Below are 20,512 nucleotides of genomic sequence, written 5' to 3' on the forward strand. Positions count from 1 at the left end.
GTTGCCTTATTTGCTCTAGTAGCTCAGGATTACATAGAATGGAGTATGGTCCGAACCACGTGAGCTTTATGAGCAATTTCTGACCTAAGCTAACTGAATTCATCCAGTTTCAGATAGCAACAATCTAGCCCCGGAGTGAAGGGGAACCTGAGTAGTTGCGGCCAAGTTTTTGTGCCTCGGGCAAACTTCCGCAGAAGGCTCGCGCTCTACCGGAGCTTTTGGTTTCCTGCGTAGCAGCTCCGACTTCTGGTCCGTCGAGTCTGGTTCTCGCTTGCCCTGCGGCGGAGGGTTGGCTGCTCGATCCGGCCGTCGAGGCTGAGTTGGCTGGCTGGCTCCCGCCCTCCCGAATCCTCCCCCTGCCTTCTCGGCTTCCCTTGCTCGGTCGGGCATGCTCAGCACCTGAGGGCGACAGAGGAGGAGGGAAGCCGCGCAGAACCTGCTCCGCTCTGCCTCTGGGACTCGGCGAGAAGGAAGCGGAGGCCCGATCGGCCAACTTCGCCGCAGCTGCCTGTCGCTTTGTTTCCCTGCTGAAGCCTTAGCCGAGAGCTTCTGCAGCCATGGTGAAGGTCTCGTTTAACTCGGCCTTGGCACAGAAAGACTCAGCCAAGAAGGAGGAGGAGGAGGAGGAGGAAAGGGGGCAGAATGAAAAAAACAGCTGCAGCAACCAAGTGCTCATCTTGTCCCCAGACACAAAGGTGAGGAGGATGCTCCTGCCGAGCGCCAGCAGGGCCAGCAGCAGAAACGAGAGCGGTTCTCCCGGGCGCGGAGTAGCGGCTCATTTTGCAAGCTGCGGCCTAAAAGAGCAATCAGGAAGCGCAACGCCGAGTTTGGAAGGAGAACGTATGAACGTCCGGGGGGAGCAAGATGGGGTCAAGACAAGGAGGTCTTATATAGGGCCTAATGAGACTCCGGAAGCAGCTTTAAGCCCGCTGGGGCTTTGAAAGCGATTGTATTTCTTATGGGTTTTCAGCGTGCGTTAGCTCGGAGAATTGCCTCGGAGCGCGACAGTGGGAAAGAGTGAGAGATTACCTCAAATTTTTGGCAGATCAGTTTATGAATCTAAAATGGCTGACGCGTGAATAGCCTTTAAACATCGCGGGTCTCTCTCTATATTTATATATTTTCTCTCAGTTACGCAGGACCGAGTCGGCCTTGCATTTTTTAAGGCGTTTCCTTTTCCTTTTGCATAATACTATCTGGATTTTGCTTGGGCTCTGAACCTAAATAAAGAGTTGCGCCTGATTAGTACTTGGATGGGAGACCACAGAGAACTCCAGACTAGATTGACCTGGAATTTAGGAAAAAAAAGTATATTGTTATTTTGATACTGGATGCAGACCCCATTAAAAGGGCAATAGCAATTGATTTCAGATTTGCTTTTCTTGTTTATGAAATCTAATGAGATTCCAACCAGTAATTTTGGAAAATATTTTTAAAATTTTGGATCCTTTGGATATCATCTAACCCTGCCAAAGGAAACTGAGTTCCTGTCCTGCCTTAAAGCAGGAAGCTTGCTGGGTAATCTTTTCCAGTCACTTTCCCTGAGCAGGAGGAAGAAGGCAAAAGTAAAATGCTAATGAAAATTGCATGCATTTATCTAGTTGCCAGACATCCAAACTGACTCAGGAATGGCTTACTTGTCTGAAGACTGTGATTTTGGACTTCTTTTCTTCTCAGTTCACCATTAGATTCAGTATGACTGATCTTACAACATCTGTTATATAACTCATTTTCTGGATGTATGCAGTACATTGAACCATAAACTAACCAGATGTGCTGAGTTTATACTGTATAACATTCTAACCTATAATGTTCCTTTGGATTGACCTTGGAAGACAGGAGGAAGACCTGGAGCTTATACAGTGGTCTGATAATAATAATAATAATAATAATAATAATAATAATAATAATAATAATAATAATAATAATAATAATATTATATACTGCCCTTCTCCCGAAGGACTCAGGGCGGTGAACAGGGCAGATATATAAAAAATACAAAAATACAAAAGTTAAAAGAAAATTAAACATATGCCCAACTAAAAACAGTAAATACATATATTAAAAATGACAATAAAAACCCAACCCATCCCCCATCAGGCCAGGCCGGCTTGTTCCAATAAGAGTGTCTTCAGATCGCGACGGAAGGAGCGAAGGTCGGGCGCCATCCAGAGCTCAACCGGCAACCGATTCCATAGCTCCGGGGCGCCCACAGATATGACAAATCTGAGTTCAAAAGAGGGGTGGAGAAAGGGTCTCAGAAGGGATCCTCCCTAGTTTTTGAGAGGGTAAAAGTAGGGGACATTTGCACTCAATTTCCACCTATTTTTGCTTTTTTCAATTTTAATTTCCCATCCGTTCAAAGTATCCCAATCATTTATAATTTCAAAACAAATTATATTTGGGCAACCAAAAGCATCCCTTATTCAAAGTTCTTAGCATATTCTTATTTCCCTTTTCATATCAAGATTTAATATTCTGATCACAAATCCTCTAGTTATAATAATGCTTCTACAGTATTTCTAACAATATTCTTAACCATGTTTAAACCTCTAATTAGTAATAACCCCTCTAATAGGTCAAAGTTTCTGTTTCCTTCAATCTTACTCTAGCTTTCTTTGCCAACTAACTTTCCAAGTCAGTGCATTTGGATCATCAAATAATTCTTCCTCTATTTTTGTATATATTCAAAACAAGAGAAACAATTTGGTTAAAGTGGTTTTGGAAAAGCATTGATAGCCCGCCTCCCTCCTCCTCCAGTTCCCCACAGTTCTGTTAACGGCTTTATCTTCTATTCCATCAGCTCTCCTTCCTTGTCATCCATTATGTTCTGAAACCTTGGTTTGTCTTTTCCGTTTCCAATATTATCATTGTATCTTCTAAGTTTTCATTTACCGGTATCTGAGTCTGGTCATTAGTTTTTTCCTTTAGATCATCAATGTTTGTGTCAGCATTCTCTAGTTTTCCTTCTATTTTCTGGGTTGCTGGTTCCTTCTATGTAGTTGTTTTCTGAGTTTGTAAACTTAAATTAGAAAATCATTCTTTTATCTCCTTTGTGTTATTTTTAACCTGATCACAAGCTAAAGCAATTGTTTTTTGTATTAATTTCAACATGGAGAAAATTTCTTTCTGTGATTCATCAGTATTTTCTCAGTGGTATGGCAAGTTAAGGCTACTGGGATGTTAAAGATGGTGTTTTATTATTTAAAGCTGAGCATGAAACATCCATTTTTTTTGGTAAGTAGCCTTTATAAAGTTATCCAACCAACTCTCCGTTCCTGAACCTCTCCTAAGCAAATATAAGTAAAGTTCAATTTTTTCTGTCCAGTAAGAAAGGGACGCGGTGGCTCAGTGGGTTAGGACGCTGAGCTTGTCGATCGGAAGGTCGGCAGTTTGGCGGGTCGAATCCCGAGTGCCGCGTAACAGAGTGAGCGCCTGTTACTCGTCCCAGCTTCTGCCAACCTAGCAGTTCGAAAGCACGTAAAAATGCAAGTAGAAAAATAGGGACCACTACGGTGGGAAGGTAACAGCGTTCCGTGCGCCTTTGGCGTCTAGTCATGCCGGCCACATGACCACGGAGACGTCCTCGGACAAGCGCTGGCTCTTCGGCTTTGAAACGGAGATGAGCACCGGCCCCTAGAGTCGGAAACGACTAGCACGCATGTGCGGGGGAACCTTTACCTTTACCTAAGAAATATATCCTTTCTGTCCAGGGAGAAAAAAGAACCATTGAAGGTTGTTTAACAATCAAGATTTATAACCCAAAGTGTTCCATATGTTTCTTCCACAAGAAAATAAATCCACAATACAGTTCTGAAAGTCAGTATTTATTTTCAAAATTCAGACAGGCCAAATTTAGAATATTGTTCTTGACTCTGCCACATAGATAAGCACCCCCCAAGCCTGTTACTTTTTTTCTCAGCTGCAATTCTCAATAGTAAAAGCTTCCAAGGCCAGCCAAAGTCTTATCTAGTTCTGAGCTTCCAGCCATGTTTCTTTTAGGCATAAATAAGTTGTGGTGCCGTAATTCACCACTAGATGTCATCAACACCCTTTTCCAGTTTTTAGATCCAAAATGTATATTGTAAACTTTTCAAGTCTTTTTAAAAAAAAAAGGTCTTAAAAACACTTTTAGTCCCCAAATTTCCAAGCTGTACGTATATATTAATTTCAAATAAGTCTTACAGGTTTCGCCATTTTCCCCAAGTAATTAATTCGCTGCTTTTCTTTTCTGAGGGAATGGGGCGAAAATCCATTTCCCTCTTTCATCGGAGGGAGTGCTTGGGCAGATTTTCAGGAAGAGGTCTTAAAATCATCAAGTGAGGATCAGGTCTCACCCAATTTCATCTGCGTTGCTGTAAAGTTGCTTGGTAGTGCTTGTTGTCTTCCATTGTCAGCAGCTTCGGACTGGCTACGCGAATGCAGTTTGGAGGGCTTCCTCAGATCAAACAGGAGGGCTGCTACCCCCCCCCCCCCCGCAATCAACAAGAGTCCCCTCCTTGCTTGCCACCTGTACGGGACAACTTTTGACCCTTGCAAGGTTCCCCAGCAGGGCAAAACAAAATGCGAAAGTCTTCCTACATCTGCATCAACGCGACATCAAAACCAGAAATCCCAGATTGATTATTCTCTTAATGGGGAAAGGTCCCCCATTTTTTGGCCCTAGCTTCTTTGAGGGTTGCAGGGATTTTAAGTATTTTGTTGATTTTTGGTCCTCTACTTGAAACAGTTTGGGTTCCATTCGTTTTTTGTCTGCCTGGAATTTATAAGCTTCTCTAGCTTTGTCTGAAGCCTTTCTCACAACCGGCCAGGTGCTTTATTGGTTAGTAATGATAGATTAAATTGAAATTGGAAATAAACACAAGCTTGATGTAATGTAATCATACTGAGCACTTCTAGTAATTTCTTTTGCTTACCTTCTTATGTTGTCTGAAGTTTGCAGATTGTCTTCCAGAGCAGCCTTGTAAGTAATGCATTACATATTAATCTAGGTATTCAGGTGACATGAAATTACACTAAGAAGTTGCTGTTCAAAGACAATTGTGAAAATTTATGTGGTTCTATTCCACATTTATGCTTATAATGTTTTGATTTCATAGTGCCTGAAAACTTTATAGTCAAATTCTGTTTAATAATTAAAAAACTGCCTAAAAAGTAATTAGATTTGTGGCCTTGAGAGAAATAGGTGACACCTCTTTTTCCTGATGGAATAGCTTCTGCATTAGAATTCCACCTGCCACTCCAGAAGGTAGTTTGGGGATTCTGTGGAAGATTTGGTGGCTGTGTAATGTGGAAAAGAAGATAAGAAAGGAAGCCAGTTGACATAGCAGACACAAGTGGTGACCACATGATGTAGTAGCAGGATATACCTCACTACTGATTACTTTTTTGTGTGTGACTTCCTAGGATCCAGCAGAAGTGGTGCCTCTTGGACAAAGAAGAGCTTGGTGCTGGTGTATGTGTTTTGGATTAGCTTTTATGCTTGCTGTTGTTATCCTTGGCGGTGCCTATCTGTACAAATATTTTCAAATTCAGGTAGGCTGGAAATATGTATATGATCAAGCTTTGAATGTTTTTGTTGTTAACTTACTAGGATTTATCCAGCTTGGTTTATCACCTTACGTCTTAATATAAAATTCATTTTTAATATTTTAAAACTTGAGAAAATCAACTCCAATACAACATAAACTCTAAATACATTTGTATTTAAGCTTATTATTAGGAAATATTTGTCAGTGCTTCTGCTGTGGAAATTAAGGCTTTGGGGATAACTCTAGATCAGGGGTGTCAAACTGCTGGCCCATGGGCATCATAGTGAAATCGCGCCCACCCCATTGCCTATATTAACTGTATATCAAAAATGGAAATTGTTTAAAGTTTCTGGGAGAAATGTAAGCTGCTGAATGTGTTTTACATTAGAGAAAGAGGGGAAAAAATCAGTGTTTTTATTTATTTGTAATATTTATATCTCGCCTTCCCTTCAGACACTCAGAGCAGCATATTTTTCAGTTCCAAACATTTTTACTTTTAAAGCTTAGATACAAAACCTAAGAGAGAGAGAGAGAGAGAAGCAGTGACCAGGACCTCTGTTCTTTTTCTCCCAAGTGGCAGCAAGTGTTATGATAGCAGAAAGGAGATCTACTGCTCCTCTTTGTCAGCCAGATTCAGAAGGACAGCTAGCTAACTAGCTCTTCTTTCTTGCCTAGAAAGATTACTTTTCTGGATGCAGCAGTTATTTAGGGCTCTTTGTTAGGGATTGGTTTTTTTGGTATCATTATTTTGCTGTGAACCTCTGTGCAGTTTAACAAGACCTTTAAATTCACTAGTTATAGGAACCAGGTTAATGTTGGAAAGTTAATTGAAGCCTACAGGATATAAAATTTTCTTAAGTATTCTATCCAGACAACCTGGTGACAACTTCATCTAACATCCATATGGAATTAATCTAATTTTCTAGGTACACAGCATATAATGAAACGAATACAGTAGGCTGGTTTGTACAACACATTGGGCTAAAATAGAGTTTGTTTCTCTGTGTTTTCATACACAATCTACACAATCTAGAGCTAAAAATAATATGTGATTCATTTTGCTGATAGTTTGCTTGTGCAATAGCAAAAGAAAGGCAAAAGCCACCATAATAAAGTTCAAGTGCATATGTATGACTTGCTGATGGAATGTTGGTTGATTAAATTAAGTTGTCCATTGCCATCTTAATCTCATTCTGTTGGCTGTGTAATCATTGCTAGTGGTTGACTTGAACTTCAGAATATTATTTCTATGTCTATCAAGGCAACCAACATTTCCAGGTGCTGCTCTCTAGAATTTCAAATAAACAACTGGTCATTCCTAAAGTCATTACTAAAAGCCAACATGGGTTTGTCAAAAACAGATCATGCCAGACAAATCTTATTGCATTCTTTCACCAAGTGACAAAATTAGTGGACCAGAGGAATGCTGTAGATATAATTTACTTGGACTTCAGTAAGGCATTTGATAAAGTAAATCACAACCTTCTACTTGATAAGATAGAAAAATGCGGGTTAGACAGAATCACCACTAGATGGATTCGTAGCTGGCTGACAGGCCATACTCAGCGTGTGGTCCTCAATGGAACTGCATCTACATGGAAGGAAGTGTGTAGTGGGGTGCCCCAGGGCTCTGTTCTGGGCCCAGTGCTCTTCAACATCTTCATCAACGATTTGGACGAAGGGATAAATGGGGAACTCATCAGATTTGCAGACGACACCAAGCTGGCAGGAACAGCCAACACTCCAGAAGACATACAAGAGGATCTGGACAGACTTGAACACTGGGCGCTATCTAACAAAATGAAATTCAATGGTGAAAAAAGAAAGGCTCTACATTTAGGCAAGAAAAACCAAATTTACAGGTATAGTAGAGGGGGTACCTTGCTCAATTGTAGTAACTGTGAGAGGGATCTTGAAGTCCTAGTAGACAATCACTTAAATATGAGCCAGCAGTGTGCTGCAACTGCCAAAAAAGCCAACACAGTGCTAGGCTGCATTAAGAGAGGGATAGAATCAAGATCACGTGAATTACTAATACCACTTTACAATGCCTTGGTAAGGCCACACTTGGAATACTGCATCCAGTTTTGGTCACCATGATGTAAAAAAGATGTTGAGACTCTAGAAAGAGTACAGAGAAGAGCAACAAAGATGATTAGGGGACTGCAGACTAAAACATATAAGAAATGGCTGCTGGAATTGGGTATATCTAGTTTAATGAAGAGAAGGACAAAGGGGGACATGATAGCAGTGTTCCAATATCTCAGGGGCTGCCACAAAGAGGAGGAACTCAAGCTATTCTCCAAAGCACCTGAAGGCAGGACAAGAAGCAACGGATGGAAACTAATCAAGGAGAGAAGCAACCTAGAACTAAGGAGAAACTTCCTGACAGTTAGAACAATTAACCAGTGGAACAACCTGCCTCCAGAAGCTGTGAATGCTCCCACACTGGAGTTTTTTAAGAAGAGACTGGAGAGCCATTTGTCTGAAGTGGTATAGGGTTTCCTGCCTGAGCAGGGGGTTGGACTAGATGACCTCCAAGGTCCCTTCCAACTTTATTATTATTCTCTGGTTGATTTTAGATTGATGGATACAAAATAGTCTGACCCAGAGGCCTGGGTGATTTCTGAAGGGGCTCGATAGTTTTTATCTTGTTTGCCAGCAGATGTTCTGAATAGTCAATACTATCATGGAAATAGCTTGTTTTTCAATGGATGACCTTTCTCATTCTTAAAAGTTGAAAAAAAATTATATTGCCAAAGTTTGGCCTTCTTTTGGCAAATTTTGCTGATGCAATCTTAAAAGCCTAGTTATGTTTTTTAAAATATATTTTTTGATTTTTTATCTTTAAAGCTATAGTTATCTTTTGTGGCCTACAGAATGCTCACCTTTGTGCTAAGCCACAGCATGGGGTTCTCATTTATAATTTTTGTTCTTTGGATGTCTGAACCAAAACCAGAATGATTGTTGATCTGAATAACACTAATGTAGTCAACTGTGGTTGATTTAATAATTAAACAAATATGTATGAAAGTTGTATGAACCTATGCTGAGGTTTTTTAGTAATTATTACTTAATGGTTAGCCAATACAAAAAGTTATAAGTTTAAACTGTGAACTCTCTTTTTAGATGATAGATAATAATCTTCTGATGGCAAATTCTGCTCTGAATAAGCTATAATATAATAAATAATATTATTATAATATTATAATATTATTATTATATATAATAAATAATATTATCTAATAAGTTTAAAAACAGAGTGGCTAGTAGATATATGCTGCAATAAGATTCATGAACTCTGCTTTGTTTGCATTGACTTATGTGTATTACCTTTGTTTTTTAGGAAAATGTTTACTTCTGTGGAATTAAGTATATTGAGGATGGTTTAACCCTAACAGACTCAGATACAGTTGCTTCAGCTCCTCGCTATCAGATAATTGAAGAGAGTATCCAGATTCTCCAGGAGGAGGATGTTGAATTCATTAGTGTGCCAGTTCCAGAATTTGCTGACAATGATCCAGCTGATATTGTTCATGATTTTCAGAGGGTAAGGGATAATACTCTGGATAACATTGTAACTGGAGGAAAAGGAACTTGTTCTCCCATTGAAGTTACTGATTATTTCTGGTGTCTTGGCTATATTTGTATATATAATGGTAGGTGCACAAAGAAAACTGAGATAGGTCCCAGAGTGGAGGAAGTAAAAGGACTGCATAGATTGGTTAAAGAGCCATGGTGGCGCAATGGTTAGAATACTGTATTGCAGGCTAATTCTGCTGACTGCCAATTGCCAGGAGTTCAGCAGTTTGAGTCTCAGTGGCTCAAGGTTGACTCAGCCTTCCATCTTTCCAAGGTAGGTCAAATGAAAATCCAGATTGTTGGGGGCAATATGCTGACTCTGTAAACTGCTTAAAGAGGGCTGTAAAGCACTGTGGAGCAGTATATAGGTCTGAGTACTATTGCTATTACAGCCTGCAAAGTTTTGTATTCCCTATTGTACAAGTGAGGAAATAATTTAATTATGCAAGAACAAGGAAAAAAACTGCTTGTATCCAACCTTCTAAAAGCAATGTGCCTTTTCTGTGTTAGTGCTAGCCTGAAACATTTAATACTATTTAGAGTTTTCAAAGTACACTCTTTCTTACCTTTTATTTGTGTCATATTGTACTAAAATTTTAATATAATAATATTTTAAAAATATAAAAATAGCCCAACCTACCAAAAAGAGAACTCTAAAGACAGACTGGGAATACAAATTAAAATAAGTAAGAATATGGTAAGAGAACGCCTGTCCACCCTAGATGACTTCAAATTCAAATGGATTATATCCCAGAGTTCTAAAGGACTGGCATATGTGATCTCAGAACCACTGAACCATATCTTGCAAAGATCCTGGAGCACTGGGGGAAATACCAGAAGAGCTGCTGTGGTTCTTATCTTCAAAAGGAAAAAGGAAAAAAAATGGATCCAGGAAACTACAGACCAATCAACCTGCCATCAATACCTGGGAAAATCTTGGAAAAGATAATCAAACAACAGATCTACAAGCAAACAAAGTTATAACCAAAAGTCAACATGGTTTGTCAAAACATATCATGCCAAACAAATCTTATTTCATTCTTTGACAAAGTGATTAAATTAGTGGATCAGCAAAATGCTGTGGACATAGTATACTTGAATTTCAATAAGGCATTTACACAATAGACCACAACCTACTTCATTTGTAACTGGCTGACAAACTGCACTCAACGTGTAGTCCTTAATGGAACTACATGTACATGGAGGGAGGTAAGTAGTGGAATACCCCGAGATTCCATCTTAGGCCCATGCTGTTCAGTATCTTGATAAATGATTTACATGAGAGAATAGAAAGCACCAGAGGGCAGGATAAGAAACAATGGTTGGAAACTGATCAAAGAGAGAATTAAAGAGAAACTTTCTGACAGTGAGGACAATTAACCAGTGGAATAACTTGCCTTTAGAAATTGTGGGTGCTCCATCACTGGAGATTTTTTAAAAGAGGCTAGACAGTCACTTGTCTGAGATGGTATAGGTTCTCCTGCTTGAGCAGGGGGCTGGATTAGAAGACCTCCAAGGTCCCTTCCAGCTCTATTTTATTCAATATAAAAAGGATGTTGAGATCCTGGAAAATGTGCAGAGAAGAGTAACAAAGATGATTAGAGGGCTGGAGGTTAAAACATGGTTCCAGGAATTGGGTATGTCTAGTGAAAAGAAGGTCTAGGGGAGAAATGATAGCAGTGTTCCAATATTTGAGGGGCTGCCACAAAGTTAAGTTTAAGTTTATTGAATTTATATACCGCCCTTTTCCCGTAGGACTCAGGGTGGTTTACAAAGTATTTAAAAACGTCAATACAATAAATACAAAAGTTAAAGAAGGGGGGTGAGTCAATCTGTTTTCCAGAGCACCAGAAAGCAGGACAAGAAGCAACGAATGGAAACTAATCAAGGAAAGAAGCAACCTAGAACTAAGGAAAAATTTCCTGATAGTGAGAAGAATTTATCAATGGAATAGTTTGCCTCCAGAAGTTGTGGGTGCTCCCTAACTAGAGGTCAGCCATTTGTATGTCTCTTGCTTGAGCAGGGGATTGGACTAGAAGACCTCCAAGGTCCCTTCCAATTCTGTTACTCTTATATTCCTATCGTGTAATACTTTTATCTGTATTTACTGTTTTAAATGTATATGGAACATATAAGGTAGAAAACTATTCTGTAATTTTTCCTTATGCTAATTCTTTTTTTTTCTTGTTATCAGAAAATAAGGTTTTAATAACTAAAAATGGAATAAATGATACCTAGAGTATTTAAATTATGGTTTTTGAAAGCAGCATAGTATATGAAGTTATATACAGTGTTATATATTCTAACATTATTAAGAGATTCATGCCATTTCTTTATTAGAAACTTACAGCTTATCTTGACCTCAGCCTGAATAAGTGCTATGTCATTTCTCTGAATACGTCAGTTGTTATGCCACCTAAAAACTTCTTAGAACTGCTGATCAACATCAAAGTAAGACTAAAATAGTTTTTTTAATGTATTCAGTAATCCTTATCTTTACTAAGATAATTTAGGTCCCAGCTGGCTAGAATGACTGTGAATTTAGTTTTATCCTATTATGGTATGCTTTATATTAGTTGATTCCTTTGTACAGTTTTTGATATGGTGTTTGTTTCATTGTCAGAGCAAGTAAAATGCAAAAATATTCCTATCAGTTACTAAGTTAAACCTCTTAAGATGCTGCTTCCACTCTCATTTATATTAACATTTTTATTACCCTATGCTAAATAATCCCTCTTAACAAAATCAGATCTTATGTGCAATTTGTTCTTTGCTTATGGTCTAACAAATATCAGACACATTTAAAAAATTAATATATATAAATTACATAAAAGGTAGCCAAAACTATAAAGAAGGCGCCAACTGTTTCTCATGGGCTAAAGCTACAGGTAATAATTTTGCCATTGCCATTGAGAAATTGGTCACCTTAAAGGAAAGCAGTACTCTCCTTATAATGAGGAGAGTTTGTTATAATTGGAGGCATATGTTTTAATTGCCATTGTGTGCAGAGTGGACACTTTAATAAAATATAGGATATAGATGTAGATGGAAATATCTTTAAATTGTCACCCTGTTGGGTACATAATTTGGGCCAGAGGAAAAAAAATCCTCTTACTGTGTTTCCCCAAAAATAAGACCGGGTCTTATATTAATTTTTGCTCCAAAAGAGGCATTAGGGCTTATTTTCGAGTTGGGTCTTATTTTCAGGGAAACACGGTATGTGAAGCAAGCATGATCATAACAAGAAAAAAAATACTCAGGGACAATCAAGGAAGATGGGATAATTTTATTACAGACATGGGAGATTTTGGCCTTGACTGACTAGAAATGATCTAAGTTCCAGACCCTCCTTTTGAGTTCTGTACAGGTTTTTATGAGGCCTAAAGTAATGTAAAGTTGGTATTGACAGATCACAATCTATTTTTGGGGGCTAAGATGAACCACAGGAGTCCCCCCTCTTGCTTGAGATCTTAAGCATTGCAGTCTTGCATGAGGCCTGAGCTGAGCCCAGTGTGTGCTGGTTTTAGAAACAGCTTGCAAAGAGTACAAGTTGCACATTTTCTTACACACCTGAGGATCATACAGCAGCAGGGTGCCCAAAATGTTGGCCTTGAATAGCTTAATAGTATGCCATTTAGATTTTAAAAATCAGTTGGCATCCCAGAAATATTTTTTTTAAAGACAAACCTCTTTAGCAAAGAAAATATCACTAACTTGTATAGGGGACTATTGGTTCTCAGTCCATGATTTAAACTATGATCACTTCAAAAAAAAGTAGACTACTTTTTTCTGTTTCTTAAGATCCATATTTTTCAGAGGCAAAATTATAGATATGTTAATAAATATAAATTCACATAAATTGAATTAGTAATAAAGTAGTTAAATGAAAATGAATGCAACAGATGTATTTTTTTTATTTTAAACTCTTCCATGTTTCTATTAATTTATGTAGGCTGGAACATACTTGCCACAATCATACTTGATTCATGAACGCATGATAGTCACTGACCGCATTGAAAATGTGGATCAACTGGGTTTTTTCATTTATCGCCTTTGTCGTGGTAAAGAGACGTACAAATTGCAGCGTAAGGAAGCACTGAAAGGTATGGCATAAACCAGGGCTTTTCAACCAGTGGTACGGGTACCACCTGTAGTACATTGGCATCTGGTAGGTGGTATGTGACCATCCTAGAAAAGTAGTGGGGGAGGGGAATGAGCTGAACCGGTGGCAGCACCGCACAAGCCTGAGCGAGAGATGGCTGGAGCTGCAGGGCTGTCAGGGCTCAGTGGAAGCACCAGGATCAGCGCCAGGCTCCAACTGGAGCTCAGCGCTGATCCTGGCGCTTCTGCTAAGCCCAGAAGAAGCACTGATCAGCTGGAATGTTGCAGCATCCCCAGGGTCTTGTGATTTACATTCAGATGCTTGGCAACTGATTCATATTTATGATGGTCACAGTGTCCCAGGGTCATGTGAAGTGACCAAAATGCTGCAACCACTCAGCAGCCAGCGGGAATAAAAATCAAACACCACCCCACCCCACCTGTACTGCCAATCCTCAACAGAAATGTTCACAACAATGAAAACCTCGGACAGGAGGAAGAGCGCCACTGGGCAGGCAGGCAGGCAGGTGTCCTGCTCAGCTGTGGCTTGGGGGGGCACTTTTTTCAGTGCCATTGTAACTTTGAACAGTCACTAAGCGAACTGTTGTAAGTTGAGGACTACCTGTACTTCATCACTTTTTTTCCTTTTTTTTTGGTCAAGTTTTTGACACCTTGTGGTACTCGGATGTTGCCATATCCTAAAAGTGGTACATGGGTGAAAAGGTTGAAAAGACCTGGCATAAACATAGATGAGATAATAAAGATAGCCATAATTAATATTTGGTTTCCACGTGAAACTATGCAAAAGTAATATTTCAGTCTGTATATATACTGCTCAAAAAATAAAGGGAACACTTAAACAACACAATGTACTGTAATAGTAGGATGTCTTATTTTCTGTTCCCTTTATTTTTTTGAGCAGTATATTTTGCTGCATTGTAATAAAATCTTTGTATATGCAGTTTTCTCTTATTAATGCTATCACTAAGTGTTACAGTCATAAGCAGTGACATGATGTGACCATGCTAATCTATGAAAAGAGTTGCATCTATGACAACAGTTGCTGGAATTGGGTGAATCCTATGTGACTGCAGCATCTTGCAATTACCATTTGCAACCTCTTGCTGTCTTTCTAATTGACTGCTTATTGAAAGCCAGCAGTGATAGTCACAAGTGGTGATCACGTGTTCTTGGGATGTTGCAGCATCATAATTATAAGTCACCAAGTGTGATCGTGATTGTGGGGATGCTACAACTAGAAGTACCATTAAAATGTCAAAGGGTGATTAATAAGTGGATTTTACATGAGGATTGCTTATATTATAAAAATGTCCTTAAAAACATCCATGCTTCTTATATCATGTAATTTTTAATATTACAGATGTGCATATTTAATATATGCAAAGCTTTAAAACAGATTTTTTTTGCCTTTGAATATTTCACATCAGTTGCAATGTCAGTAATTTTATGTTTAACACAATGTTCTGGTTGGAAAAAAAATTCAGTACACACTTAAAATAAGAAACCAGTGAAGATACTGGTAGCAGATGGAAAAGTTTGGATATACTTCCAGCTAAGAAGAGTGCTTTTTAAAAAAAACAAAAACCATAATGTTGTTTAGGCTCACCTGTTTTCCGATTATTAAGAATAGGAGGTACTATCGTATTGTATATGTGGACCGGGGTCAAGGTATTGCAGTGATGCCTGAGTACAGCTATGTGTGTGTGTGTGCGCGCGCGCACGCATGCACACACACACACACACACACACACACACACACTGTAGCTCACACTACAGATTACAAGATCCCTGGGATCTCATAGCAGAGCTCCTTGGCAGAAGTGACTTACAACCTTCTCTGCTGGCTTCTCCATGGACTTTGCTAGTGTCAAGATGGCAGGAAAGGTTGCAAATGGTGGTCATGTCACTGCAGGACACTTTGTCATAAATGTGAACTGGTTGCGAAGTACCCAAATTGCAATTGTATGACCATGGAGTGCTGTCATGATCGAAACTTTTAAGACTGGTTGTAAACACCACTCATTAAGCACCATCACCATCACCATTCAAATGGTCACTGAATGAGTGATCATCAAATGAGGATTACCTGTACTTGCAGATTACCTGTCATTTCAATTCAGAATGAGATTACTGTTTCTTTGTATAGGATTCTTTCTTTCTTGTATTTAAGAGGCTAATATTTTTCCATACAAGACATGTATACATAATTTCTTTATAAAATAACTTAATTGTTCTCCCATTTAGGCATTCACAAGCGTGAAGCAGATAATTGCCGGATAATTCGACATTTTGAGAACAGATTTGCGATAGAAACGCTTATTTGCGAAGAATAATAAGGAATACTACTGTAACAGAAGATTAAAAAGATACTTCAATTTATCCTTTCAATTATGTGCAGTGATTTCTTTTTTCTAATCATTTATGTAAAGAATAGACAAGGCTATATAGCCGAATCCAATTACTTAATCTCATGAAACATTTTTATGTCATATTTTGAAGTATAATGTTATTTTTTATGTTGGAAGCTATATATTGTTAGTGTATTTCACATAATAAATCCTGAACTATCAGGAGATAAATTATGCATCCAATATTACAAAAAAATTCTATAACATAATTCTAGTTAAAAGCTAAAAAAGTGTATAGATCAATTGCAACTTTTGAGGTTTTTAACAGTATAATAATAATAGTATGGATTATAGCTCATTAAGAAACATTTTATAATAAAGATGGAATTTGTTGTGTTTCCAAACAGTCACATTTAAATTCACTTCAAATTGGCTGTGCTAATATAAGTGTCTGCTGTACAAACTCCAGCAGTAATTTCATGTTACTGACCTGTATATAAGCTATCTGTGTGCAAAAGAAAATAAATACAAATCTGTTTGTGTAAACATTTTTGCTAAGTTCTTTTATATCAGGGGTCTTCAAACCTGGCCCTTTTATGACTTGTGGACTTCAACTCCCAAAATTCCTCAGCTAGTGTGTCTGTTTTACATGAATTGTTTGTCTAAGAATTGTATTTTAATGGAGTTAAATTTCTAGTAATTACAGTACTAGGCTACTAAATCTTGGAATTATTTAATTTTATTTGTAATAAAAGTTTAGAGTAGAACTGAAAGTTTCTAAAAAAGTAAATGTTAAAATATTGTTTTCTTTGGTTTTACTAAGGTTTTATCATTTGTGTATTTAAGTAGCAAAGAATGGACTTTTCTTGAAACCCCTTACCTGGCAATCTCTCTGCAAGGTGGGGGAAACAAGTCAGGCACAGGAGAGATGCAGAAGTGGCTCCTGCCCCTCCTCACACTCCAAAAAGTGAAGAGATTGGAGAGGAAGGGATTACAAGTAAGCAGGCGCACAATAGGAATATGTCTGTTTGCATAGTGTGTTTGCAACTGACAGCAGCAGTTCATTGCTTTTGTTGTGTATTCCTCAGTGTGCCTGCTTATTTTCTAATCCCTAATTTCTCCACTATGCAAGGGGGAAAAAACACAAAAAATGTATTGATTGGAATGGTGATCACGTGACAAAGGGATTGGGTGAAGGTTGTAAATGTGGGCATTGGATATAAAATTATTTTTTAAACACTATCATAACTTTGAATGCCCAGGATAAGGCACTCAATAAGTGAGATTATCTGTATTGGCATGGATTTCATGGGGAAAGTGTTCTGAAGAACTGAAAAAAGAACAATATCCAAATATAGAGTTTATTATGGTCCAGATAGAAACAATTAAAAATAATAACACAAAACAGGATAAGAATGTTGGAATTGGTGTTAGTCAAGGTATGTCTAATTTTACAGGCTGTTTAATAGAGTTTGGTTAGACAAGTCTTATGAGCCTCATAGAGAATACTGTACAGTGTAAGAAGACATGAGCTGTAGTTTCAATAGCCTCTTATCTGCAGGGGCATAGTTTTATCTCATAGGGAACTTTTCTATATAGGTCCGCCAAAAACTTGTGAGAAGATTGTTGAAGCATGCTAGTTAGTGATGTGTGGAATTTGTAGATTATATAATGTAAATAGTAGAGCCTTGGTGGAGCAGTGGGCTAATGCCTCCTTAAGTAACACCAGCTGCCTGCAATTAGTGCAGGTTCGCATCCCACCAGGCTCAAGGTTGACTCAGCCTTCCATCCTTCCGAGGTAGGTAAAATGAGGACCCAGATTGTTGGGGGCAATTAAGCTGACTTTGTAATAATGCCGCTTGGGGGGTGTATAAAAGCCCTAATAAGCAGGCATATGCATAGAATGAAGGCTACTGCTAAGCTTGTAAGCCGCCCTGAGTCTTCGGAGAAGGGCGGGATATAAATGGAATTAAAATAAAATAAATAAAAATAAAATAAATATCTTGGTAATTTGAAAAATGGGCTTGAGCAACTATGTCAGACTGAAAGAACTCTCCATCCTAACTCATGTATTTTTGCCCTGCCAGACTGTGAGTTCAAGTCTTGCCTTAGCTATCAACTTTCTGCCAGTCACTCTTTCTCAGCCCAACCCACCTCACAGAGTTATTTTTGGGAAAAGAGGAGAAAGGTGTGTTGGATATGTTTGCATCCTTATTTGTAAAAGTAATAAAGGGATACAAATAAAAATAAATAAATTCCTAGGTTAACACATTGTGTAACTCTAAATTATTGTGATTTTCTGATTTGAACTAAGTTTCAAATTCTGATTACTTCTGCATTCACTTTGATCTGGGATCATGTGAAATGTTGATAAAAGTGGTTAGAAAGCTGAAGATTGGTGGGTATAAGTTATGATTTCCATAGGACCAACCTGGTTGACTTTTTGATGCAAAACAAGAAGTCTTGCATGGGAGTGCACAAGGACACCAGCTTCCGACCAGAAAACCTAGCAAATGGGGTCGACAGGCTTCGTCTCATTCCCGCCAAGACTGAGTGGCTGTGCATATCGGCATCTCGGGTCAACCAGACTATTCCATCTCTAACGATGGGGGGTGAGGTGTTACCCCCCCGTTGATAGGGCTCGCAACTTGGGCGTCCTCCTGGATTCACGACTCAATTTTGAAGACCATATAGGAGCCGTGACCAGGGGGGCTTTTGCCCAGGTTCGCCTGGTGCGCCAGTTGCGACCCTATCTGGACCGAGATGCCCTACGCACAGTCACTCATGCGCTCGTGACCTCCCGTTTAGACTACTGCAACGCTCTCTACATGGGGCTGCCCTTGAGGACCACTCGGAGGCCTCAGCTGGTGCAGAATGCGGCCGCGCGAGTTGTGATGGGGGTTTCCCGATACTCCCATGTAACACCTCTACTCCGTGAGCTGCATTGGCTTCCAGTTGCCCTCCGGGTGAGATTCAAGGTGCTGGTGATGACCTATAAAGCCCTAAATGGCTTGGGTCTGGGATATCTGAGGGAACACCTGCTGCCGGCATCAAGTTCCCTTCGTCCAGTGCGCTCCCACAGGGAGGGTCTTCTCAGGGTGCCACCTGTAAGAGATTGCCGGTGGGTAACACCCAGGGATAGGGCCTTCTCAGTGGGGGCGCCTGCCCTCTGGAACCAGCTGCCAGTGGAGCTGAGGACTGCCCCCGACCTCCGTTCATTCCGCCGGGGCCTGAAGACCTGGCTCTTCGAGCTCTCTGGCCCAGGCTGAGGATTAATCTTATTTTAACTTGGGTTTTATTTAAAGGTAAAGGTAAAGGTTCCCCCGCACATACATGCTAGTCGTTTTCGACTCTAGGGGCCGGTGCTCATCTCCGTTTCAAAGCCGAAGAGCCAGCGCTTGTCCGAGGACGTCTCCGTGGTCATGTGGCCGGCATGACTAGACGCCAAAGGCGCACGGAACGCTGTTACCTTCCCACCGTAGTGGTCCCTATTTTTCTACTTGCATTTTTTACGTGCTTTCGAACTGCTAGGTTGGCAGAAGCTGGGACGAGTAACAGGCGCTCACTCTGCTATGCGGCACTCGGGATTCGACCCGCCAGACTGCCGATCTTCCGATCGACAAGCTCAGCATCCTAACCCACTGAGCCACCGCGTCCCTTGGGTTTTATTTATGCAGGGACAAATATAATTTTTTTTTAAATTTGTTTTTAACTTTTGTATCTTGGTTTTTTAATCACCCTGTAAACCGCCCTGAGTCCTTCGGGAAAGGGCGGTATATAAATGTAATAAAATAAAATAAATAAATTGTTGATGTTGTTTGGAACTTGGCTCAATATCCCAAAACAAACAAACTCACTTGGAATTCCAGTAACAAAGTTTTTATTTCAAAAGAAGCGTTTGCAAAGGTTTGGTGAGCTGAAACCCACACAGGAGTTCAGTCACACCTTACAAAGCTGTTTGACACATTTTTATATCCTATCTCTGACGCGGATTCCCCCCTCCCCTATCGCACTCAATGCCCCTTCCCTAATCATCCGATAAACTATCCGGACTGCCTAAAACCACTGTCCCGCCCATGTTCCAGGAAGCCCCTTTGTACACATCCTATCTATCACCATCTAATTTTCTGTTAACAAAGCTCGGCTCCTATAGTTATTTCTGTAGTTCGGTTTAGGTTAGCTAGCATTTTCAGCTTGTCACATTTGTACTTGTCAACTTTTAGATGAGATAGACAATCGTTATTAGGATTTTCAGGTGGCTTCTTCTAATGTCCTTTACACTCATTAGAAATTTCTGAATAGTATTTTATTCCTTTCAACGTGAATATCATAATATCTACTGTTCACTAAAAGCAATCACTAAACCAGGGGTAGGCAACCTCGGCTCTTTTATGACTCATGGACTTCAACTCCCAGAATTCCTGAGCCAGCTGTGCTGGCTCAGGAATTCTGGGAGTTGAAGTCCATGAGTCATAAAAGAGCCGAGGTTGCCTACCCCTGCACTAAACCATGTCAGCGGTTATTGGACTCCAGCAGAAGGGCCAGAAAAGTGTAGCAGCAAACACTCCCGCCGTTCAAAGCAACTTTGATATCTGCCTCTTCTTCCCGCGTGGTCGCCTTCCCCTTTTCTTTGTGCTGAGCCTCCTAAGAGACAATTGCACGAATGTCGGGTTTGATTCACGGGTTTGATTCGCAGCTTCCTTCCCTCTTCCGACAATGTTGCAGAGATGGAAACGTGGAGAGTTACAGCTCGGGTTCACTCGTCGTTCCAAGAAACGTGGCAAGTTTGGAACAAGATGGATGGGTGGGAGGCTGGGATCGTAGAAATAAGCTTCGCTATTATCCCGGGAGAACTAGCCTAGCGCCCAGCGCCCAGGACGTCTCGGCTGAATGCGAGCCACGTCTATAGACGTATCTCTACGGCAGTCT

General features: G+C 39.8%; 1 protein-coding gene across 1 annotated transcript; it reads left to right on the forward strand.

Annotated features, from left to right (window-relative positions):
* Nucleotides 1-156: 156 nt before the first annotated feature.
* Nucleotides 157-16,129, forward strand: ITM2B (integral membrane protein 2B). Its single transcript, XM_081313023.1, has 6 exons — nt 157-695; nt 5,407-5,535; nt 8,878-9,081; nt 11,454-11,564; nt 13,066-13,216; nt 15,480-16,129. Exons 1-6 carry the CDS (start codon nt 558-560, stop codon nt 15,566-15,568), a joined length of 822 nt encoding a protein of 273 aa, XP_081169149.1. The 5' UTR covers nt 157-557; the 3' UTR covers nt 15,569-16,129.
* Nucleotides 16,130-20,512: the final 4,383 nt, after the last annotated feature.

This window comes from Vipera berus, assembly GCF_964194415.1.
Source record: "Vipera berus genome assembly, chromosome: 1".
Taxonomy (NCBI): domain Eukaryota; kingdom Metazoa; phylum Chordata; class Lepidosauria; order Squamata; family Viperidae; genus Vipera; species Vipera berus.